We start from the raw sequence: 26,137 nt of genomic DNA on the forward strand, positions 1-26,137 counted from the left end.
TGAGGCTGCATTCATGGCACAGTAAAGCTGCATTTGATGGGCACAGTGAGGCTGCAATAATGGGCACAGTGAGGCTTCAATGGTGGGCACAGTGAGACTGCATTCACGGGCAGAGTAAAGCTGCATTTGGTGGGCACCCACATCCTTACCTTAGTGTATTCTTTCTGTGGAAGGTGGTTCCCCCCCCCCCCCCCCCCGTTGAGTTCCTGGGGTCCCCCTTGATGATTGTCCACTTACCACTTTTAACTGGAATTTGCATATATATATATATATATATATATATCTCCCCCAAGTGATTTCATATCTATATATAATACATTCTTCATCAAATGTGCTTTAAAATGTATGGTTTTCCCTTTCATGAACAAGAAAATAATGACGTTATGCTGTTGGGCTGGTATAAAAATTTTTCCAGGGCTGGTTTTTATTTCCAGTCTGGCCCTGCCCCGAGGTCATCAAAAGTAGTGCAGGAACTACTTTTGTGAATCGGTGCAGCACAGCAAAGTCGACGTCGCATTGATTTGGATAATGCTGTTGCCGACAATATGCTCCGATTTGGGTTGCGATTTGACATGTCAAATCGGCCCACTATGAACATGGGCTAAATCTTTAGGGTCGTTTTACACCGGAGCACACCCGTGTTTTTGGGTGTTCTGCTTTTAACAGCCTGTTCATTTCAACTAGTTGCCAAATGCCTAGGAACACGCAAAAAGTTAGACAGGCGTGTCATTGAAAATCGCTCCTGCACCAAAACTCCTTCCCAGGAGCAGTACAGCCTACATTGTGTAGCACTACCTAGCAGGAAGCAAAGCCGGTGTATGTAATGAATATGATGAATATAGCTGCCCCTTTGTACAGATATTATGACAAACTACGGTATACATAGAAACAAGTAAAACACATTTTTTAAAATATAAATATCAAGCTGATCTCTTGTACACATTTGTTGAGTAGGCATCATTAATAACCCCAGTGATCTGCACTGGTGTGCTGTGTGCCTCACTGGTTGCCCCACTCCCAATCTCAGCCTTACTGACCAGTGTGTCCCAGGTATGGACATTTTCCAGATTTCCCCCAGCTCTTAAAGTGGTAATAAACCCATAAAGTATTCAGACCCCCTTCACCTTTTTCAAATTTTATTATGTTGCAGTTTGAATTTTATAGTAGTTTCAATTATTTTTATATTTTTTCTCAATAATCTACACTCAGTACCCCATAATGACAAAGTGAAAACAGAATTTTAGAAATGTTTGCGAATGTATTTTAGCAGGGTCTGAGACCTCTAGAGGCCTAACGGTGACCTCCAGGGTCAGGAACAGCTGACATCCTTCAGTGTAGAGTGGGTTACAAGGCATGGTGGGTGCCAGACACTTTTTGAATGCAAAGAGATTTATTGTGTCTTGAACAGAACTGTGGGAAAGAGGATTGGGGCCAGGACACCCTTAAGTAGATGCAATGATAATTAGCAGACTCTGAAACTTCTATAGGAAAACAGCTATAGAGGTGAAGGTCTCCAGCCGGACACCACTTCTCTATAAGTAGGATCACTGTCTCCTATGGAAACAATCATGTAGCAGTTACTAACGGTAGTTGAATTCAACTATTGGCAATACAAACAGTTCTCGGCTTACTGCACAGTCACTCACTGTGGGCCTTCACACAATCCTCTGAGCTCTTCCACTTTAGTGCTCAGTATCTTCCTCAAGCGTAATCTCCACCCCCCCCCCCCTCCACGTGCGTGCTTTCCTGCTGGGTCCCTGGCTTGGCACTCACAGATACTCTTTAAGCGTCATCCCTGCTGACCTGCTAGGTCCCTGGCTTGGCACTCACTAATGCTCCACAAGCATCACCTCTGCTGTCTCCCACTTCTTCACCATCCCCGGCAGGCGAGAACACTGCTCTGGTACTGGCTTCAGCTTACTCACAGTGGTCTCCGGTAACAAGGTGGATGGTCCCTTAGAGGCAACAGCTTCCCCTTCTACCTCCGACCACAGCTGGTTCCCTGTCCAGCAAAACCACTACTTCTGGTTGGACTACAAGACAGCAGTCCCAACCCTACGCTGCTCTCCCGCTCCTGGAAAGGCCCTCAGGCAGCCTAGCAGCTAAACGTCCCCAGGATAGGCCTCAGGCTTCCGGCCTAGCAGCACAGGGCAGCACTACACATCTTCACCCAGACAGCCGTCCGGATGGCACAGGACCACGATCACCTGACTCCAGCCAAATAAACAGGCTCTCCCAGCAGGCCAAGCGACCAAAGAACATCCCTGCCCATTGGCTGAGACACCCCATCCATTCATGTTTGAGCTTGTCGCTGCGATCTGCGGCTTACCCAGTGCGCCTGCGTGCCGCTGTCTACAGCGCATGCGCTGTAGACAGCGGTGGCTGTCTTCAGGTAAATATCTCCTAAACCGTATAGGTTTAGGAGATATTTCTTGGACCTACAGGTAAGCCTTAATCTAGGCTTACCTGTAGGTCAAAGTGGCTTGTAAGGGTTTACAACCACTTTAACCACCTCAATGCCAGGCACTTTCATCCCTTCCTGCTCAGGCCATTTTTTAGCAATATTTTTTACTTTTTGCTATAATAAATATCCATTTTTTTTTAAACAACTTTTTTTCATCAGTTTAGGCTGATATGTGTTCTTCTACATATTTTTGGTAAAAAAAAAAAAATCTCAATAAGCATATATAGATTGGTTTGCGCAAAACTTATAGCGTCTACAAAATAGAGGATAGATTTATAGCATTTTTATTATTATTATTTTTTTTTTACTAGTAATGTTGGCGATCTGTGATTTTTATCATGACTGCGATATTGCGGCGGACACATCGGACACTTTTGACACATTTTTGGGACCGTCCACATCTGTGCTAAAAAAATGCACTGATTACTGTATAAATGTGACTGGCAGGGAAGGGGTTTACACTAGGGGGGTGATCGAGGGGTTAATTATGTTCCCTAGGGAGTGATTCTAACTGTCAGGGCGGGGACTCACAAAGGGCAGGAGACCGATCGGTGTTCCTCTGTAGTGAGAACACACCATCGGTCTCCTCTCTCCTGACAGGACGTGGATCTGTTTACACACACAGATCCACGGTCCTGCTGTGTTCCCGGGCAATCGCGGGTGCCCGGCGGACATCGTGGCCGCTGGGCACGTGCATCGGGTCCCCAGTGACGCAGCGGGCATGCACGAGCGCTGCCTGCAGCGTGCGTGTGCCCCCTGGTGGGCCGGGAAGGCGAGGGCGTCATATGACGCCCTCCCGAAATGAGAGCCGCACCGCCTGTCCGTCATATGACAGCCAGCGGGCAGTTAACAAAGAAGAGGATTGTGCGCTGCATTTGGAAATTTCATAATTTGCTGCGTCACGAATGTTAATTCTCAATTACGAACGCTAGTTTACAAGACCGATCGCTTCCGGCTCATCTTTGCTTCCGAGCATGCGTGTTTGTACTTTGGACTTTTTTTGAAAATCCGACAACACACATTTGTCTGCAGAAAATTTGAAAAACCTGCCAGCCAACATTTCTTGGCGGAAAGTCTGACAACACTTGTCCGATGAAGCATACACATGGTCGGATTTACTGCCAACAGCCTGTCATCGAACATTTCCCGTCGGAAAGTCTGATCGTGTGTACGGGTCTTTAGACTGGTCAGGGTTACGGGAAAGCTGAATGGAGCAACATGCAGAGATACCCTCAATGAAAGCACAGCGCTCAGGACCTCAGACTGGGCCGAAGGTTCACCTTCCAACATGACAACGGTCCTAAGCACACAGCCAAGACAACACAGGAGTGACAACTCTGTGAATGTCCTTGAGTGGCCCAGCCAGATCCCTGCCTTGGACCCGATTGAACATCTCTGGAGAGACCTGAAAATGGCTGTGCACCGACGCTCCCCATCCAGCCTGATGGGGCTTGAGAGGTCCTACAAAGAAGAATGGGAGAAAATCCCCCAAACTATCCAAGTGTGCAAAGCTTGTCACGTTATTATTACCCAAAAAGACTTGAGGATGTAATTGGTGCCGAAGTTGCTCTGACAAAGTACTGAGTAAATGGTCTGAATACCTAAGTACATGGGATATTTCATTTTTTTTCCTTTTTAATAAATTCACAGACATTTCTAAAATTCTGTATTAACTTTGTCATTATGGGGTACTGATTGTAGAGTAATGAGAAAAAAATAAATAATTCAAACAACTGTAGTATCAAACAACTGCTTCAACATAACAACATTGAAAAAAAAGTGAAGAGGGTCTGAATACTTTATGAATGCACTGTATACTGCAGTTTACCAATCATTAGATGTGGTGGCTGCATTCGTTTTCTTTTTTTAGGCATTTCCCCTCTGTTTTCCAACTGTGTGATCTGGCCAGTAACACCGTTCTGGCCTGTATTAGAGTGCCCCCACTCTGGAAGAAGGAGCACAGGGGGGCACCTTTGGACAGCAGCGTTGTTAGTCAGGGGGGGGGGGGGAGTGTTAGATGCACATTTAAGATTTAAATACACTATCAAATTAAAGCCAAACTCACACTTTGTAAGCAGTTACAGCAAACTGTTTTGTTTCTTTTGGGATAACGTTTTTACATAAATGAATAAAAGCTGATCATTGTAAGCAACCCTGTCAGTGGTAAAGGGTTTTGTCTTAGCCCCCTAGTTGCTGAAGCTGCAGAACAGTTAGTTCTGTTGAAAAACAGCCTTACTGGACAGATAACCAGGTGAGCGTAAAGGAAAGGAAGTCTAAAAAAAAAGAAAACTAATGCAGCCATCACATCCGAGAACTGGTAAGCTGAAATATAATAAATGTTTGCTTTTGGGTTTAATACGGCGGTGTACATGATATTTACCATACCCCTTACTATATTCATTATAAATACAGCATTGTCATTTACAATTTATTTGTATCAAACGTCAACTGAGACCTCCCAATTCCAGGCCAAGCGGGGCCCCCTCTGATTCCTCTTGTGACAAATTGTATTGTAACTCTACTGTCATCATTTTGTAAAGCACTGAGAAAAATGTTAGCGCTATATAAATCCTGTATTATAATAATAATAATAATAATCATCAACAGCTTTTCGGTTGTAAATTGTATAATGCATGATGATACGCAGTACCAGCAAAAACCTGTAGAGGCCACCCGTTCCCGCTATTACCAGTCTGGTCCATCAGCGTGCTTTCTATGATCTCCACCAGCCTCTCCTCTTTGTTCCTGGCTCTCCACTCTATTGTGCTGTTGTCCTGGTGACCGAGCTCTGTTCTTCCGGGTTCCGCCTGACCTCAGTGGAGTCAATGAGAAGGGAGAGAGTCGGCTCAGGTCAGGGCTACAGCCTGTATTTACATGATTATTACTTATTATTATGACTTTATATTCCTTATTTTATATATTTCTTATGTCCCTGTCTATGTTTTTATTATATGTGTGTATATGTTTATATAGGTGTGTTTTATTGTCATTATACTGTATATTCCTCATTATTATACTATATATTCCATGTTATACTGTATATTTCTTGATATATTCTTGTATTTTATCATGTGTATTACATATGGGTGTGGTGTGTGTGTGTGTGTGTGTGTGTGTGTGTGTGTGTGTGTCACACACACACACACACACACACACACACACACACACACACACACTAGTGTGTGTATATATATATGTTAGTGTATGCACACACTTATTCCTTATTAGATTCTTGTCTTTTATTATGTGTATTATTACATATGGGTGTGATTGAGGTGTGTATGTATGTGTGTGTGTGTATATATATATATATATATATATGTATGTATGTGTGTGTATATATATATATATATATATATATATATATATATATATATATATGAGAGAGATATGTCCCCTTTAAGACACGGCCTTGTGGGTGCGGGCCTGCTGCGTAATCTGTAACCGTGCCCACGGGTCCCGCGGACTCCATTTGCGCCAGTGTCCCATGATCGTGTCATGGAGCAGCAGAACGGGGAAGTACCTATGTAAACCAGGCATTTGCCTGTTCTGCCTAGCAACATGACAGAGATCTACTGCTCCCTGTCACCGGGAGCAGGGAGCAGTGATTTCTGTCATGTTGTAGTGAGCCCACCCCCCCTACAGTTAGAATCACTCCCTAGGACACACTTAACCCCTTGATCGCCCCCTAGTGTTTAACCCCTTCCTTGCTAGTGTCATTTACACAGTAATCGGTGAATATTTATAGCACTGATCGCTGTATAAATGCCAATGGTCCCAAAATAGTGTCAAACGTGTCCGCTGCAATGTTGCAGTCACGATAAAAATCGCAGATCGATGCTATTACTAATAAAAAACAAATAAAAAAATGAATAATAAAAAAGCAATAAAACTATCCCCTATTTTGTAGACGCTATAACTTTTGCGCAAACAAATCAATATAAGCTTATTGTGATTTTTTTTTTTTTTTTTTACCAAAAATATGTAGAAGAATACATATCGGCCTAAACTAAGAAAGCAATTCGTTTTTTTTTATATATATATATATATATATATATATATATATATATATATATATATATATATATATTTTTTTTTTTTTTTTGGGGGGGGATATTTAGTATAGCAAAAAGTAAAAAAATTTTTTGTTTATAGTGCAAAAAATAAAAACCGCAGAGGTGATAAAATACCACCAAAAGAAAGCTCTATTTGTGGGGGAAAAAAAAGGACATCAATTTTGTTTGGGTGCAATGTCGCACGACCGCACAATTGTCAGTTAAAGCGACGCAGTGCCGAATCGCAAAAAGCGTCTCTGGTCATTAAGGGGGTAAATTCTTCCGGGGGCTGAAGTGGTTAAGGTCCTGGAGTGGCCTAGCCAGTCTCCAGACCTTAATCTCATCGTAAATATGTGGAGGGAGCTGAAGGTTGGAGTTACCAAACGTCGGCCTTGAAACCTTAATGATTCGGAGAGGATCTGCCAAGAAGAGTGGGACAAAATCCCTCAAACCTGGGGGGCCAACTACAAGAAACGTCTGACCACCTCTGTGAATGCCAACAAGGGTTTTGCCACCAAGTACTAATTCATGTTTTGCGAAGGGGGTCAAATACTTATTTCACTCATTAAAAATCAATTTATAACTTTTTTTGAAATGCGTTTTTGTTGTTGTTCTGTCTCTCACTTTTAAAATAATCCTACCATTAAAATGATAGATTTATAATTTCTTTGTCAGCGGGCAAACGTACAAAATCAACAGGGGATCAAATACTTTTTTCCTTCACTGTAAATGTGTCCTGTCCTCCAGGAATACCTGTGTGTGTGTGTGTGTATGGCGGCCTGAATTTGGAAACCGCCCAGCGTTACATAAAATGTCATTGAGTCGGTTTTGTAGGTCGTGCCATGTCTTATCTTTAGCTATTAATCTGCCCAACTTCTCTGTACTCTGTGTAATTCTAAACCTTCTGTACACAGAGCAGTTAAAGATAAAATGAACAATGACCAGGGCTGGAGGTGTGAGGGAAACACAGTTCCAGTGTTCTGTCAAAATAACCAACTCGTCAGAAACTCCAACCACCTCACTTCCGGTTTCTTCAACCACTTGCCGAGCGCCGCACGCCGATATACGTCGGCACAATGGCAGCGGTGGGCAAATGGGGCGTACCTGTTCATCCCTTTTAAGAGCCGTGGCTAGCAGAGGTGATCAAATACCACCAAAAGAAAGCTCTATTTGTGGGGGAAAGAAAGGACGTCAATTTTGTTTGGGTGCAACGTTGCACGACCGCGCAATTGTCAGTTAAAGCGACGCAGTGCCGAATCGCGAAAAGTGCTCTGGTCCGGAAGGGGGTAAATTCTGCTGGGGCTGAAGTGGTTAAACCATCAGTAATTAGAGATTTCGGCTAATTGCTGTTTGGACACTACGCTGGCAACCGTTTACAGTCTGCTGCATGATATTATGAGCGGAGATTATTACTCGCTCCAATACTAACCAACAAAATGGCCGCCTCCGAGTCAGTGACAACTTTGTCCTCGTTAGCTGCTGTGGCATCAAAACAGCAAAATCTTCCTGTGCCGGACTGTATTCGGTTGCTGGTGTTGAAATTGAAATCTCCAATTGCTGATGGTTTAACTACCTGCCGACCAGCCGCCGCAGTTGTACTGCGGCAGAATGGCACAGCAGGGCGAAACGACGTTATGTAACGTGGCTTCGCCCTGTGGCCACTAGGTGGCGCACACGCGCCCCTGCTCGCTCCCCAAGCTGATGCGAGTGCCTGGCGGTCTCTATCAACGCCTGGCTCCCACGATCGCTCAGGGCACACGGAGAACCCTGAACTGTGTATGTTAACACACAGTTTTCCGGTTCTCTGAGCAGAGAACTGACAGATTGTGTGTTCATACAGCGTATGAACATACAATCTGTTAGTTTCGCTGCACATTCCCCATCCCCCTTCAGTTAGAACACAAACTAGGACACACATTAACCCCTTTGCTGTCCCTTAGTATTTACGCCTTCACTGCCAGTGACATATTTATTCACATCTGATCGCTGTATTAATGCCAGTGGTCCCAAAAATGTGTCAAAATTGTCTGACGTGTCCGCTATAATGTTGCAGTCACGCTAAAAATTGCTGTTGCAGTTCCGGCTTGAGGGCCACTGATGATGAGACAATAACCGCTAGAGCACGGCAGTGTAAGAGCAACTATGATATTTCCAGTAGTCTGTGCTGATGGCAGCCGGTAATTCATTGAAAGGAAGCTAGGAGCAGCAGGCAGATGAGACAGTAGAACGGCTGGATGCAGACAGACTGGCTTGGGGCTTGGCTGGTGACAGGCTGTGAATGCACAGCAGGGTATCACCCCCTCCATAACAGGATATCACCCCCTCCATAACAGGATATCACCCCCTCCATAACAGGATATCACCCCCTCCATAACAGGATATCACCCCCTCCATAACAGGATATCACCCCCTCCATAACAGGATATCACCCCCTCCATAACAGGATATCACCCCCTCCATAACAGGATATCACCCCCTCCATAACAGGATATCACCCCCTCCATAACAGGATATCACCCCCTCCATAACAGGATATCACCCCCTCCATAACAGGATATCACCCCCTCCATAACAGGATAATTACCCCCTCCATAACAGGATATCACCCCCTCCATAAAAGGATAATTACCCCCTCCATAAAAGGATAATTACCCCCTCCATAAAAGGATAATTACCCCCTCCATAACAGGATAATTACCCCCTCCATAACAGGATAATTACCCCCTCCATAACAGGATAATTACCCCCTCCATAACAGGATAATTACTCCCTCCATAACAGGATAATTACCCCCTCCATAAGGGGATATCACCCCCTCCATAAAAGGATAATTACCCCCTCCATAACAGGATAATTACCCCCTCCATAACAGGATAATTACCCCCTCCATAACAGGATAATTACCCCCTCCATAACAGGATATCACCCCCTCCATAACAGGATATCACCCCCTCCATAACAGGTTATTTACCCCCTCCATAACAGGTTATTTACCCCCTCCATAACAGGTTATTTACCCCCTCCATAACAGGTTATTTACCCCCTCCATAACAGGATATCACCCCCTCCATAACAGGATAATTACCCCCTCCATAACAGTATATTACCCACTCCATGCTTCACTGTAGGAATGGTGCTATATGGATGGTGAGCTGTATTGGATTTCCGCCAGACATAGTGTTTGGTGTTAAGGCCAAATAATTCAATGTTAGTCTCATCTGACCAGAACACCATTTTCCATGTGACCTCAGAATCTTCAAGGTGTGTTTTGGCAACTCTCATTGGTCACTGTATGTGGCCTTTCTTGAGGTGTGGATTCTTTCTTGCACCCCTCCCGTACAGGCCCCATTTGTGGAGGATCTGTGATATTGTTGTCACATGTACACAGTGACCACTCACTCATCAATTCCTGAAACTGCTTCAGAGTTGCTGGAGGCCTCCTGGTTGCCTCTCTGATCAGTTTTCTCCCGGCTCTTTCATCCAGTTTGGAGCGACTCCCAATCCGGGGAGGGTCTGTGTTCCACCAAATACCTTCCACTTCTTTTTTTTCTTCTCAAAAGCATTTATTGAGACAAACAAAGACATTCAATCAAACATTGTAGGTTCCAGATAAAACATTGTCAATCAGACAATCCACCTTTTATAACCGAAAAAAAAAAAATGTTTTGTACACTTATTGCTTTTCTTGCCCTGATCTTCCCTCCCACCTTCCACTTCTTAATAATAGACCTCACTTTGCTTCTAGGCATTATATAAAGCCTTTGACTTTTTTTTTTTTTTTTTTGGTATCCATCCCCTAAATTGTGCCTGTCCACAACTTGATCCCAATGACAGTGCCTTACTACCCATAGTTGATTGTTTGCTTCAGCTGCACTACCAGGGACTAAAATGCTCCAGGAAAGCGCTTTCCATGCTGAACTCATTCAGAATGACCACAGCTGATCACATATGGAAGTCAAATGGCTTTGCTGGCCATTGAGAAGATGATTGGCTAGACCTGATTGAATTTCCAAGTCATTTTTAGGAGTGGGCATCCTTTTTCCAAATCAGTAATTCTGTGTGAATTTTTAATTTTTTTTTACTTGTTGATGTTATTTCTGCCACTTGGATGTTAGAGTAAATACCACTGCACAAAACAAATACTGTCTGTCTTCATTTCAGCCTGCAAAGCCACAAAATTTTACTGGCTGTTGATGCAGGTAGAGGTGTATTGCTGCTGGGGTGGATCTATTGTTGCGGGGGTGGGGGGGGTTTCTATTGTTACTGACTGCAGGGGATTTGTTTTACTGCTTTTCTTGTTATCAACAAATTCCATACAAATTGCTTAGCACCACAAAATGATACTTTCTTTGTTCTGTACCCTCTAAAAGGGGTTGTACTTGCAGGTGGGTAGGGGGTGGAGACGAAGGGGGAGTACCTGCACCTATTCTCTGAGATAAGCAGCCCTGCCACTGACATACCTTCAATAAGTAGGCTGGACATTAGTGGTAATGTAGTGTAAAGTATACCTAAAGGAAAAAGCGTGTTTTAGTGTTGGATAGAGTGGAGAGCGATTGGAATCCCTGTGAGATTTGTATTGCTGTCTGTGTCCCTGCTAGGGAGATTTATCCTCTCTCTTTGTCCTGTTTACCATTATTACCAAAGATGGGGAATATCCCAAATGTTGGGTTGTCCCCAGAACAGCAATAAAGGGGAAATTGTCCGATAAGGACACTGGTTCTGATGACAACCAGGGATTCCTTCACTTCCTCTTTTGTCTATGGAACATGAAGTGAAGGGAAATGTTCCCAGTAGGACACAGATACAAAAAAAAAACAACGATGGGTTATAACCCTCCCTTACTCTTTCTAAAATAAATTAATAATTTTGCCGTTAGTTCTACTGTAAGCTTAAAGTGCATAAAAACAAACAACATGGTCACTTTATTTCTTCCCTTCCCAGCAGTACATGCTCTTCTTTGCTTTGCTCCCCTGGTGCTCCATTCAGCTGCTGAGAGAAGGAGAAGCTGGTGCTTGACAGTTGGCCCAGTGATGTCACTTGGAATAGGTCACGTTCTCACTCATACCTGTCAACGCTAAATATTGTGCTCACTTCCAGCAAATGATTGGTCAAAGCAGTAGGGAACAGCACATTTCCTTTACCTTTTTTGATTTTGGTGTTTTTAGAATAAACATATTGACATTATGCATTGTAGGGATGCACCAATACCATTTTCTGTAACACAATACCAATACCTGTCACCTAGGAAGAGGAGGTAGAGGGGTGGGAGGGAGGTGTAAGTGAGTGGAAGGTGCGGGGGAGTAGGGGGGTAAGTGAGGGCAGGGTGGAGATGGGAGTGGGGGGTTAGTGAGGACAGGGTGAGGGGGGGAGAGGAGGGTAAGTGAAGGCAGGTTAGTTAAGGGTGGGGTAGGATAGGGGTTGAGGGCTGGGGTGGTTGGGATGCAGCTTCTTTTGCAAAGGGATCCTATAGAGCTGGGAGCCTGGGACCAGCTGAGCACTCCTGATTAAGGATGAGCTCCGGCGCATTCGCATGCTCCACGTGCAGAGCCCGCCAGGAAGTCGCTGCAGCGCTGCGATAATCACAGGCAGTGAGACATTGCCCCGATGCGTGGCTGCAGAGATCAGACAATTTCTCGCTGCCTGTGATTAGCGCAGCGCTGCGCCGACTTCCTGGCGGGCTCTGCATGTGGCACGTGCGAACACGCCGGAGCTCATCACTACTGTTGATATATCTGGTCCTGCCCCTTCCTCCTGGGCAACTGGGGCTGGGGGGTGGGGCTCAGTGGGGGGCTGAAGGTAGAGCAGGCAGGGACTTCAGAATCCTATGCACCAATGATCTAATCTCCCGCTGTGCAGCTATTTAAAAAACAAAACAAAAAAAACGTCTCCGGGTCCCCTATATTCAGTGGGTGCCGGGGGATAGAAAGCAGACTAATCCACCTAAACCCAAAAGTAGTTAAATAGTCCGCTGTCTGTCCCCTGGCACCCACTGAAAATAGGGGACCTGGAGAAGTTTTTTTTTTTTAAATGTCCGCTCTCCTCCCTCTCCTTTACCCAATGGCACCCACTTTTCTGGTCCCGGGCCCGCAGATGGAGCTGAAAATGCATGGAAATGCTTGTGTGTTTGCTCGTACCTGTAGGTGTGAACTTGCTCTAAAATTCTGTTGGGTATATTTATAAATGTTGTTACCCAGCATTCTCTCAACTTTCATGGATTCAGTTAATCTAATAAAAATGTGAGTTTTGAGGGAAAGTTTGGTAAATCTTAGGTGAAAGTAAAAAAAAAAAAAAAAAAGAAAAAGACAGCTAATGCCGCGTATACATGAGCAGATTTAGCGGAATTCCGTCGGAAAAACCATCCAAGATTTTTCAGACGGAATTCCGCTCAAGCTTGTCTTGCATACACATGGGTCACACAAAAGTTCTCTGAACTTTCAACCGCCAAGAACGTGGTGACCTACAACACTGACGAGCCAAGAAAATTAAGTTCAATGCTTCCGAGCATGCGTCAACGTGTTTGCGAGCATGTGTAGGAATTTTGCACGTCGGAATTGGTACAGACGATCGGATTTTCCGATCAAAACTTTTTCCGACCGAAAAATTGAGAACCCGCTCTCAATCTTTTGCTGGCCGAAAAGTCCAATGGAGCATACACACGGTCGCATTTTCCGACCAAAATCTCTCATCGGTCCTTTGCTGGCCAAAATTCAATCGTATGTACGCAGCATAAGAGTGAAGTCTGACCTGAATGAAAGTAATAAATTCTCTGTAAAGCTAACTGAACTTATTTTGACAGTGGTTAATCAGAAGTAGAAAATAAATGTAATATGGAAGTATTTTGTTCATTAGCATCCCACTTCCATCGCATGTCTACCACCAACTTAGTGAATCAGCTTGAAAAGTGTTGTCTGTGTATTCTACAGGATGAAGAGGGCTCCGGTGCTCCTTTTCCTGGCCTGGCTGTCCATCCTTTTCTACTCCGGCATCTGGCTTTTCATGAGCGGTTTCCTCCTAATGAGAATAGAACTCAACAATCAGAGTCTGTGTTCTCAGCCTCCCGATCCTGGACTTCTCAGCAGCACCCAACAAAAGACCACTACCTGCTGGTTCCCACACAGGTTCAATAAGGCCGTCATTGTCATCATTGATGCCTTGAAGTATGACTTTGCCAAATATGACCCAGCGAACACCAACCCAAAGCCTTACGAGAACAAGCTGGAAGTGATCCACCAGCTGATCCAGTCCCAACCTCGGCATGCCAGACTCTACCCTTTCCGGGCCGACCCTCCCACGACCACCATGCAGAGGATTAAAGGAGTCACCACAGGCTCACTGCCGACCTTTGTGGATGTGGGCAGCAACTTTGCCAGCTATGCCATCCAGGAAGACAATTTGATCCATCAGATGGTACAGAATGGTGAGTCAGAGACTTATTTTTGTGACCCTAAATAGTGGTAATGCTTCTAATGAGTGTTCTGTCTTTAAAAGTGTCTGAAGGCCTCTTGCTTGTCATTTGTCATTATAGTTACTGGATGTTTAGGGAACCTCAGCTCTCCAGCTGTTTTGAAACTACAAATCCCATCATGCCTCTGCCTCTAGGAGTCATGCCTGTGATTGTTAGGGTCTTGCAATGTCTTATGGCAGGGGTTGACAAATTTGCTTGGAATCTAGGAGCCAGCTAAAAAAGTTAGGAGCCAGGTCCGTGATGGCGATCTGGACCTGTCCCTGGCCTGACATGGAGACGAGTGAGGGGAAGATAGCGCCCCCCACCTGTCTCCAAGTCATTGCCCATAGCTCTTAGAGGGACATTTTATTTATTTTATTTTTTTCAAATGACAAATTTTTTTTAAATTGCATTTTAGTGTAAATATGAAATGTGAGGTCTCTCTGACCCCAGATCTCATATATAAGAGGACCTGTCATGCTTTTTTTTATTACAAGGGATTTTTACATTCCTTGTAATAGGATAAAAAGTGACACACTTTTTTTTTTTTAAAAGAACAGTGAAAAAAATAAAAGTAAAAATAAGAAAAAAATAATAATTTTAAACGCACCCTGTCCCGCCAAGCTTGCGTGCAGAAGCGAACACATATATGAAAGCGGCGTTCAAACCACACATGTGAGGTATCGCTGCGATCGGTAGAGCGAGAGCAATAATTCTAGCCCTAGACCTCCTCTGTAACTTAAAACGTGCAACCTGTAGAATTTTTTAAACGTCGCCTATGGAGATTTTAAAGGGTAAAGGTTTGTCGCCATTCCATGAGCGGGCGCAATTTTGAAGCGTGACATGTTGGGTATTGATTTACTCAGCGTAACATTATCTTTCACAATTTAAAAAAAAATTGGGCTAATTTTACTGTTTTTATTTTTTTTTATTTTTTTTATTTTATTAGAATAATTAATTATTTTTCCCCAAAAAAGTGCGCTTGTAAGTCTGCTGTGCAAATACGGTCTGACAGACAGTATTGCAACGACCACCATTTTATTCTCTAGGGTGTTAGAATAAAAAATATATATAATGTTTAGGAGTTCTAAGTAAAGGGAAGGAGATAGGCTGGCAGGCAGGGGAAGCTCCATTAGCATTGCTGGCTGTCATTCCAATGGCCACCACAAGAGGGCGTCAGATTCCAGAACGAACCATAGGATCGCAGAAGGCCTCAAAGCCGCGGGCTCAATTACCGGCCGCCGGCGGCGCGGCCCTACGCGATCACGCCGAGGGGGTCCACGTAGACAGGATACCCCAGCTCTGCTGCCCCAGGCGCCAGGTCGCTAATTCTAGTCGCAAATGCGACCTGGCGCCCGGGTTTTGTCGAGCCCTGTCTTATGGTACTTGTAGTTTCAAAACAGCTGGAGAGCCGGGGTTCCCTACCCATCCAAAGCTGATCTTGGGCTCTGTAACACTCCATACCATAAGGTCTTTATTTCAATTTTTTTTTTAGGTTGAGATCTCATACTTCATTGTGTGTACCAGTACAATACACAAATGTTTCCCCTGACCAAATGGGGTCAGAAAAAATACACTTCTTTCCCATCTCTAATAATAAAGTTGTAATTTAGAGAAGGTGACAACAAATACAAGAAGCTAAAGTAAAAATTTAACATAAAGTTCCGGATGGCCGCACTCCAATGAAAACAATTTCTTTATTGTTATAATAAATCCATCCAGCAAGGATAAAAGTGGTTGTAAAGAGTTTACAGCCACTTTAACCCTCTTGTATTTTATTGTATTGTAACTGTAATGTCTCCCTTTTTATATTGTAAAGCGCTGTGTAAACTGTTGGCGCTATATAAATCTTGTATGATAATAATACAGGTGCATCTCCAAAAATTTGAATATCATCAAAAAGTTTATATATTTCAGTAATTCCATTAAATAAAAGTGAAACTTGTATATTAGTTTTCACATGCTGTAAGCCATAATCATCAAAATTAAAAGAAAGAAATGCTTGAAATATATCACTGTGTGTGTAATGAATCTATATAATATACTAGTTTCAATTTTTTTAATTAAATTACTGAAATAAATTAACTTTTTGATGATATTCAACTTTATTGAGATGCACCTATGTATTTAAAATGTATTTACTTGTTTTACTTTTGTTTACATTTTTATTTTTTTTACTAAATTCCAGCTCCCCTATGTACCATTATAGCATTGAAGTGATTGTAAAGCTTAATTATTTTTTTTTAAAATAACAAACATGTTATACGTACCTCCTCTGTGCAAGGGTTTTGCACAGAGCTGCCCCGCCAATGGCTCCTGCTATCAATCTATCCAATGAGGACCCGAGACAGCGGTTGGAGCTGCTGTGCTCGTCCCCGTCGCTGGACCGATCGGGCTCAGGTAAGAAAAGGGACGGGGTCTCGGGGAACCCCTGCTAAATTTTAGAAATCCACAACTCATGATACAACAGTGTGTCCGGTCAGTGGGAAGAATGGTCCTTTAACTTGTGGTCATTGGGAAGAATTACCTCCTTACAGATAGCTAAAAAGATCAATGGTGTCGGTGGGAACTTATCTGAGAGGCAGAAATTGCCCAATGCTAAAGGAACCCCTACAACCTTTGGAGGAATCGCTGCCTTAATGTATAGAATGCATTAAGGTGTAAGACCCTAAGGGTTTACAACCCCTTTTAATGTACTTATTTTGCAAAAATAAAACCGCTTTCCATTTATTCTACACCCACTTACCTCACTGTATTTATAGTTGTTTAAAAACACTTCTCGTTACTTCTGCCTTACTTTCTGGACAGACATTAGGCCATGACACAGGAAGGAGTTGACCAGCTGAGGGAAGATGATGCAGGGTGTCTGCTAATGAGATCAGCTTGTCAACTTCCTCCTGTGTCATGACCTCTAGCCTGTTCAGGAAGTAAGGCACAAGTAATGGAGAAGTGTTTTTAAACCGCTACGAAGACAGTGAGGTAAGTGTGCGTAGAATAAATGTAAAGTTGTTTTATTTTTGCAAAAGAAGTACATTAATGATATATTGGTACATGGGGAGCTGGAATTTAGAAAAACAAAAAAAAGATGAACAAGAGTGCTTAGCCTTTAAAGCGAAACAATACCCACTTAAGACCCAGCGATGCAGTGCCCCCGAGCTCCACGCGTGGCTGCTGACATCTTCGGGCAGCCCTCTTCTGGACCTCAATTGCAAGCGCGGGAGCTCGGCCAGATTGCAGAATCTCTACAGTGAGCCGCATAGACAGGCAGGTAAGCATGTCTCTTCTGCATTAAAATTCCTGTCTGTCCACCCATTTTAAAACTCAGCATTAAAGTTCCACTTTAATGAGATTTTATACTGCCAGAAATGCTAATGCATGCTAATGAATGGACAGCAAGAAAAGGAAGTAGATAATAAAGGTTTTGTTTCAGTCTTTGCAAATAGACAAGCAGTACTGGAGAAAGATGGCTTTACTGTTCCCATAATAGACTTGTCTTGGGGTGAAGGATTGTCACATGTTATGGCCAGACGTGCTCATAGTAAGTGGCTGTTGTCCAGGAATCACTTGGTACACAAACTCATCTTCAGCAAGAACATATTGATCAAGAGATGCCGTCACCTTGCCCAGTCAGGAAGAAGTGAAGGTGTCTTTGCAAAGGGGTCACTTAACTCACTGATACTCACCTACTGCATTGCCTCTCCTTACTCTGTTGCAGGTGACAGTACACAGTGCTTCTGTGTATAGGGGAGTATATGACTTCCTCCCATGTGGCAGTGCTCGGGTCTAGAGACTGGATGCTGTCACATGACAGAGGTAGTAGAATCACTTGCTGTAGCGTCCCACTTTGGGGATTTCTGAGCACAGATGGAGAAGGGACACTGCTATTATTATTTTTTGAGTGGGTAGGGGTGGTAAGTTTGCTCATTACATAATTAGCTATGATTTTTGTTAGGTAACAGAATCCGGTGCGATTCCTGATTGAATCGCTTGGGGTTTCCCCCACCGCTCCTGTGTGTGTATAGAAAGGGAAAAGCGCCATCTAGTGGACAGTTTATTCAGAATATTAGAACTCGCATTAAGTACATATCTGGTCAAATGCAAAATCTGCATAGGTGTCCCGGTCCCCCCAATGGTAGAAAATCACAGCCATTTGCAGTGTTCACAGGGCTGGAGGAAATGTAGAGGTGGTCCGCCCCCGAGCTGACATCACTGCTGCTCTATACCTACAGGGGTCCCGGAACTACTCCTCCAGTCCTGTGAGCACATCCATCGGGCGTGTTTTTCTATTATCGGCAGGACCGGGACTATGCAGATATTTGAGCAGATATGTACTTAAAGCAGAGTTCCACCCAAAAGTGGACACTCCGCTTATCAGCCCCCACCCCAAACCCCCCCCCCCCCCCCCCCAGTGGCACATTTGACACCTTTTCGGGGGGAGCGGGTACCTGTTTTTGACAGGAACTGTCCCCACTTCCAGGAGATCTCACCGCGGTTCAACATTTTTAATAAACTGCCCACTAGATGGCGCTTTTCCCTTTCTATACATACACAGGAGCTATGGGGATGAAATCACATGTGATTTGGACAGGAATCGCACCGCATTCCCATTCAAATCACGTGATTCTTTGCAGTGCGATTTGCGGTCATTTAATTTGTATTGACGCAAATTTCCCCACAAAGTATTGATACTCGGTATCGGCCAGTACTTGACTGAAAGTATCAATACCAGCACTTAATTGAAAAGTAAAGCAGAAGTGGCGAGAATACAGAGACATTTTCCCAACATGTTGTGCAGAAACTATTCAGTAAAAAAAAAAAAAAAAAAAGTACAAAATTATATATAAAATATAATATTTAGAAAAATTCCAAATATGTTAGAGCTCGTGTTAGAACACCTGGCGGGTGTTGCCTAATAATAAGCCTAGTGCTATATTAAATTCAAAGGGTTTTCCAAATGCATTCAATCAATTTGTATGTCACAAACCTGTGTGCTAAATATTTGCTTCAAAAGAGATATAAAATCATAAAAACTTTTAAGTGAACACCAAAAAAAAACGAAATCTTTCAAAAATTTAAAACCTATGCAAAGCTTGTGAAAGAGGGTGATTACCAAAAAAGTGATTTATCTTTGGTTTAGTGCAACGTGTGTCACCAGTACTTGCCGATAAAAAAAAAAACAGTAGTCTTCTCAGATGGAAAACAAAAATTGTATAAGTAAATTTTTTTTTTTTTTGGCAGCCATTTAGCTGAGTTGCTGACTGTACTGCTTGGCAAGCAATGTAAATCTATTTATGAAGAGAGAGAATTGATATTTGTTATTTTACATTATTATTTAGGGAAGAGAGTGGTGTTCATGGGAGACGATACCTGGGATGGATTGTTCCCGAAAAAGTTCTACAAATCGTACTTCTTTTCTTCCTTCAACGTGAAGGACCTTCACATGGTGGATGATGGAATCTTGCAGCATCTTTATCCCACTGGTGAGTGACCCAAGCACAATTCACTGACTGAATGTCAATTAATGTGCCTAATAACAAATGGGACACTTCAATTTATTTCTTTATTGGCAAGATAAGATTCCACAAAGCAACTACGTACAGGTTTCCAGGTAGTCACCAAAGCGGAAAACAACAGTTCTAGTGATTTGTTGAAGCATCTTGTAGATTTTACTCCATAACATGCATGCTTTTGCCTAAAGATAAAGCTTCTCTTCAGTCTTGTCCAGTTGTACAGGGTCCTCTCCTGCACTGAAATGGTGTACTCTGATTTCACTGCACACTGTGAGCTACAGAAAGTCAGATAGAAACCACTTCATTTCTTGAGTATGGGACTTTCAGCATCATCTAACCCTTTCATCCCCAGCTTGACTGTTCCTCATCTGACCCTTTTATTGGATTTCAGTTCTTTCAATTAAAGAGGGCTTAGACCCCTTTCACACGGGGCAGATCTACTCAGTGGAGTCCACCAGCTCAGTGGGAGATGGATCCATTGATCTCCGCTGAGCAGGAGGATGACAGGTCCGTCTCTTCTCACTGAGCAAAGCCGCGCTGATTTCTACGGGGAGATCGGACCAAAACGGACAGCATGTCCATTTTCATCAGATTGGATCCGATCCACCAGACGGATGGCTGAACGTATCGCCACATGTCTGCTTTTAGCGGATGGTAGATGGATGTCAGCGGACACATCTCCACTGACATCCGCCTGCTCATGGGAGTCAATGGGTGGCCCGCTCGGGTCTGCCTGAAAAATGGATAAGCGGATCAGAGCCTGCTAATCGAGTGAAGGGGGCCTTATTGTCAAACGTGGGCATTATCTAGGTCGGTCTGCATGCAGTTGCAGCCTGCATAAAAAATGGCCACTCCTAGACAGACATCCACCCATAACATGCATTTTCATATTTACATACTGTAACTTCTCATAAGAGCAAGCCCACTGCTTTCATTAGGACTCTTGAGAGGTGTACTGAGGCAGAGAGTTGTGGTCAGTTCAGGAAGCTATGTACAGCACCCTACTGGCCCCTCCCACCAGCCATGATCTGCCTGCATTGTATAGAAAAGCATAGAGACTCATGGGAGGGCAAAATATAAGCATATTAAACTTCATCTTTATCATTTTTAAAGCATTTCGAAACTGCTGCAGCCTTTTTGCAGCCATTTCCTGTATACATGTACTTCTACAATGGCTGCATGGCATTTCTCGGGGTGGGCTTCCCAATGAACAGTGGAACATGGCAGGATCGCCAGTGACTGTTTTAATAAACGAAAATGAAATTGACCTTCAAAATACCTACTATACCCCCCCCCCCCCTTTTTTTAAAAAAAAAACCTTAAAAGAGAAGTATGTTTTTTTGCAGAATCATACTTAGGTGGATTCAGCATAGGTCTGATATTGCACCCCCCCCCCCCACCGCTAATTCTAAGTGCCGGTTCACACCAGTGTGCTCTGTGAGATTGCATGTGATTCGCACCGCACTGCAGTGCAAATCACATGCGATGTCTGTGCGATGCGATTTCAGCCATACAGATTGTATGGCTGATATCGCATTCGAACCAAACTCGCACAGGACTCTTTTTGGATCGCACCAAAATCAGATTGGATGAGTGTTCACACCCTTGTGATCCGATTCATATCCGAACTGTCAGTTCTCAGTGCGATATGCGAGCTGAAATGGGGGTGTCATTAACAATGTATTGACACTCCCTGGTGTTCTGTCAATTTTTCCAACCCATCAAACTCCAACCACTTCACTTCCGGTTTATTTAAACCCTTAGGCCGCGTACACACGGGCAGATTGTCTGTCCAACTTAGTCCGCTGAACCGTGTTTCAGCGGACAATCCGCTCGTGTGTGTGCTTCAGCGGACTTTTTCAGCGGACAATCTGACGAACAAAGTCTTACGGAATTTCCGTAATACAGTCCGTTCAAACTTGGTTTTGTCCGTCCAAACTTGGTTTCAGCGGACAGTCCGCTCGTGTGTAGGCAAGTTGGACGAACTAAGTATGGCGCATGCTCAGAAAGGGTTTACACGGCCGAAGGTTGCATTGCAGTGTATAGAACGTCGTTTTTCTAGTCCCGTCGTACGTGCTGTACACGTCATCGCGCACGCTTTCAGCGGACTGTCTGCTCATCGTGTGTGGTCAAGTCCGTTCATTCAAATTTTGAACGGACTGTCTGTCGGATTGTCTGCCGAACTTAGTTGGGCAGACAATCCGCCCGTGTGTATGCGGCCTTAGTAATTGGAGATTTTGACAAACTAGTATTTCAATACAACACCGACAACCGAATACAGTCCGGTACAGGAAGATTCAGCTGTTTTGACAGCACAGCGGCTAACGAGGACAAAGTTGTCACCGCCTCGGAGGCGGCCATTTTCTTGGCTGGTATCAGAGCGGAGTAAGAATCTCCACTCATAATATCCTGCACCGAACTGTATTAGTTTGCCGCTGTTGTGTCCAACCACCAATTTGTCAAGAACTCTAATTGCTGCTGCTTTAAAGAAACCTGAAGTTAAGTAGTTGGAGTTTCTGACAGGTTGGAGAATTTGACAGAACACTGGCATATGGCAGTGTGAATTGCTGTGCGAGTCGACTGCGATGCGGGAACCTGCAGTGGATTTTCAGGGTTCCCGGATCGCACAAGTGTGAACTGAGCCTTAGGGGGAGAACCGAGTGATCAGCGGTTCTCAGAGCTCCTTGAGCAGAGAGCTGATGATTGTCGGTCACCAGCTCTCTGCTCTGCCCCCTTCCCTCGCTTACTAGAGCGCTGGGCTGTGAAGGGGGAGAGAGCAGCCGGCTCTGGCTCTAAGCAGCTTGCTGAGAGGCTGAGCTGGGTGCTGGTCCAGGCATGTGGGAGGATCACGACCAAATGGTCGTGATCATTCCCGGCTCGGTGACTTCAGCTGACAACGGGCTTTATCCTGCTTCCTGCTGAAAACAGAACGTTTGGCTGCACTTCTCCTTTAAAATGTAATCAATAGCAGCCATGAACTTGAATTTCTCTGCAGGTGATGGAATTTCATGTAGAAGTGTTCTAGACTGCTGTAAGGATTTTGTTTTATGGTATTTAATTACATTAATTTAGGATATTGTATTTTGATCCTGTTTCACAGGTGTACACAGTTTTGAGGCCTGACATAATCTGATATCCATTTTCCATTTTTCTGTACACAAATTGGAGATCAAATTGTGGTTTTGTGCAATAAATTAAATGTAACAATTTCTTTTTTTACTAAAAACACAGATTTGATAAACATTTGAACATATATCATATACCTCTGTGACCAACTCCCGATGGGTGGGGCGAAATATGTTAGGGGAGCGTGGCCAGAGCAGCGCTGGCTGAGGCCATTCAGAGCCATATCCACATCTGAAGCACTGTGTCGATTTTAAACTGCATCTTACCGCACAAATAACATGCTACATAAAAAATTGCAACTACCATCATTTTATTTAACGGGTCCTTTGCTATAATGTTTTGAGGGGGGTGTTCAATTAATGTTGAAGCCAAACATGTAATAAAATTGGTCTGCCAGCAAAGGGGTTCATTTAAAGATGTGACGATGAGGCGTTGTAGAACCTGTATGCAGGCATTTGAATCCCTCTCGCCATCTAAATGACGTGTAATTGTATGACTGTAATGATCTGTAGCCTGTGCTGTGTCATATTTTTATTATGTTGCTTTTTTTTCTTCTCTTAGTGGACGGGGGAGATTGGGACGTTGTAATTGCTCATTTTCTTGGGGTTGATCACTGTGGACATAAGCATGGGCCAGACCACCCAGAGACCGCCAAGAAACTCACGCAAATGAATCAGATGATAAGGTGAGAGGACCTCTTCCTAAACTTGACTGCTCTGACTCCTGAACAGCTTATCTCTATACATGTGTATGGCCAGATCTAAATATTGTGTATTTTCAATTGCTAGCAGCAGGTGGCACTTTAGGTTGCTTTTCACATTCTCCAGGCTAGTCTTACCTGGGTTACCTAAAACAAAATGTAATTTACAGAGCTCAATAGCTCAAGGGAAAATTTGCACGCATAAATAATTATGAGCAGTAGAGCTGGGCGATTTTCTAAAAAAATAAATCTTGATTCATGATTCGAATCAAGTTTTTTTTTTTTTTGATGGACACAGCGCCGGTCCTGGGGAGCTGCAGGCAGGAGTTTTTAGGCGAGGTGCGGCTTCGGCCTAGTCCGCGGAGTCCAGCCTTTCGGACTAGGCTGAAGCCACGGCCTCGCCTAAAAACTCCTACCCGCAGCACCTCAGGACTGGCGCGGTGTCAGCGCTGGTCCTGGTGAGAAAAAAATAAATCGATTTGCTGCAATTTGGAAGTGATTTGATCTCTCAACTCGATTCAAGATTTAAATCGATTTTTTTCCCCAGTCCTAATGAGCAGTGACTTTTTCCTCTCTCTCGCTTGCAAACTGTGTCTGTTCCTATAAAATATAAATTGAACGCTTAAATATAATAAAACATTTAAAGGTTCCTTACAATTATTAGGAATCTGTGGTAGCCTTAAAATGATCCCATGCAAGGCTAAGCAACAGGGTCAAATAAATGCTTTGCATTGTTCTTTGTAGTGATTGTCTCTGCCCCCTTATGCAAATCTAGGAGCATTTATACCTACTATGCGGGAGGTGTGGCTAATCTAAGACCTCTGAGCTGTACAGCCAGCAGAGCTTAAACTAAAATATTTTTACTTTCTGCTATAAAACATATGCAATAATAAAAAAATCGAATTTCTTCATAAATGTAGGCTAATATATGTATTCTGCTACATAGAATACATATAATAAATCCCAATATTGCATATTGTTTGGTTTGCATGAAAGTTATAGCACCTACAAACTATGTAGATAGTATGACAGCCCCAAAAATTCACCAAGATACCATCGTCCCAAAAAATGTGTATAGAAAACTAAGCATAGAGCTCAGAACATCAAGGAAAAAAACTCAACAGGAGTATTTCCTAATAGTTCAGTGGGAACGGGGACTATTGCGGTATCGTATACTTAATCAGAAAAAATCAATAAAATTCAATCATATTTTATTATAAATTAATCCACATCGATAAATGACAAACAAACAATTATACAGAAGGACCAACATATATTCAATCCAATAAAAGGACAGAATAAACTCAAAAATAATTATAACATTGATTTCCAAACAAGGGGATTTTGTTACGGAAGTGCAGAATTGACGTATAAATCCGACCGGTTTCGCGGCACTAGAAATGCCGCTTCCTCAGGGAACGTCACTTTACAAATCTAATATATGCAAAGAAATATAATTTTTAATACATACAATACATAGAGTTTTATAGCCATAAACACAAATTACACACAATACAATCAAAAAACAAAATTAATAGTCATAATCCAAACATAATAATACAGTAATAAACACAATGATAGGTCACGACTCACCCCTGGAATTCCCAACTCCTCAACAACCAAGCGACCGACTTGGAGACACCCTCAGATCAGGGTGCCCCCCCTGGGGGCGGACATGGAGGGTATGTAATGGGTAGAGAGACACTGAAACAGCGAGTAAAAGGACTAGGAGAAAATGGATAAAAATAGTCCATTTAAAAAAATGTACAATGTATGAAAAAGAAATCTGAGACCATGGACAGGAAAATGTTAAAGGGTTAAATTTATTAATAGATAGATAGATAGAATCTATCACACCAAAGAAAACACCCAGTGGTCCATGGTCTATGCTGCTAAGTGCAACTCAAAAAAGGCATGACCATTAAACAAAACGTACCCCCACACTTATCTGGTTACTAGAAAAACACCTACACCTACAAACTATGGTATATATTTATGGAATTTTTATTTAATTATATACTGGTAATGGCGGCGATCAGCAACTTGTAGCGGGGCTGTGATACTGGGGCAGACAATCGGACACTAACTGACACTTTTGACACTTTGTGGGAACCAGTAACGCTAATACAGTGATCAGTGCTAAAAGTTTGCTCTGTCACTGTACTAATGACCCTGGATGGGAAGGGGTTAAACATCTAGGGCAATCAAAGGGTTAACCGTGTGCCTAATCAGTATTTTTGTGTACTGTATGTGCTGTTTTTTACTAGGGGAAGAGATGTATTTTATTCCCTGCTTTGCAGGGACACAAAATCCACCCCCCCCCCCCGTCAGAACAGAGATCTGCCTTGTTTACATATGCAGATCTCCGTTCTGTGTGTTTTACAGATGATCAGCGGGTGCTAGCAGACATCCAGCGCTTGGCACCCACCAATCGGCTTCTGCTGTGATTAATCACAGCAGAAGCGGCCCACTGGCCGGCGCACGTGCCCCCTGTAGGTAGACGTTAAGAGTCGCCTATATATACGTGATGCTGTGCAGGTGAGCAGCCCTGTAGAGGCTATAGGGCGGTCCGGAAGTATTTAAGCTGGCCATAGGTTCTTTCTCTCCCTTTTTCTTTGTTCCTTCCCCTCTTTTCCTCTTCCTTCCATGTATTCTCTATTTTTATTCTTTGGCAGGGTGGGGGGAGTTGGGATGAGTGCCAGTTCTGGTGGGATGAGTGGCAGTGCTGGGGGGAGTTCTAATCAGACAACTTAGTTGCTCTTGATCAAGGTCATCTGCTAATCTGAGAACTGTGGGGACTTTTAATGGCAACTATAATCACAGGTAGTATTACTCACT

The 26,137-nt window shown here is 43.4% G+C and overlaps 1 protein-coding gene and 1 non-coding gene across 3 annotated transcripts in view; both read left to right on the forward strand.

Moving 5' to 3' along the window:
• The first annotated feature begins 5,231 nt into the window (after nucleotides 1–5,231).
• The window catches only part of PIGO (phosphatidylinositol glycan anchor biosynthesis class O), a 40,173-nt gene continuing 19,267 nt past the window's right edge, over nucleotides 5,232–26,137 (forward strand). For both annotated transcript variants that reach the window (XM_077463146.1, XM_077463148.1), the window contains exons 1-4: nucleotides 5,232–5,314; nucleotides 13,443–13,936; nucleotides 19,300–19,443; nucleotides 23,161–23,284. In XM_077463146.1, the coding sequence (XP_077319272.1) occupies nucleotides 13,444–13,936; nucleotides 19,300–19,443; nucleotides 23,161–23,284 (761 nt within the window). In that variant the 5' untranslated portion in view covers nucleotides 5,232–5,314; nucleotide 13,443. The remainder of the gene's footprint in view (nucleotides 5,315–13,442; nucleotides 13,937–19,299; nucleotides 19,444–23,160; nucleotides 23,285–26,137) is intronic.
• On the forward strand, nucleotides 5,539–5,682 carry LOC143941514 (small nucleolar RNA SNORA23). Its single transcript, XR_013264204.1, has one exon. It is a non-coding gene; the product is annotated as a small nucleolar RNA SNORA23 (small nucleolar RNA).

Source organism: Lithobates pipiens, unplaced genomic scaffold, assembly GCF_037356315.1.
Source record: "Lithobates pipiens isolate NorthernLeopardFrog02 unplaced genomic scaffold, aLitPip1_a1.2 Scaffold_3, whole genome shotgun sequence".
Classification (NCBI taxonomy): Eukaryota; Metazoa; Chordata; class Amphibia; order Anura; family Ranidae; genus Lithobates; species Lithobates pipiens.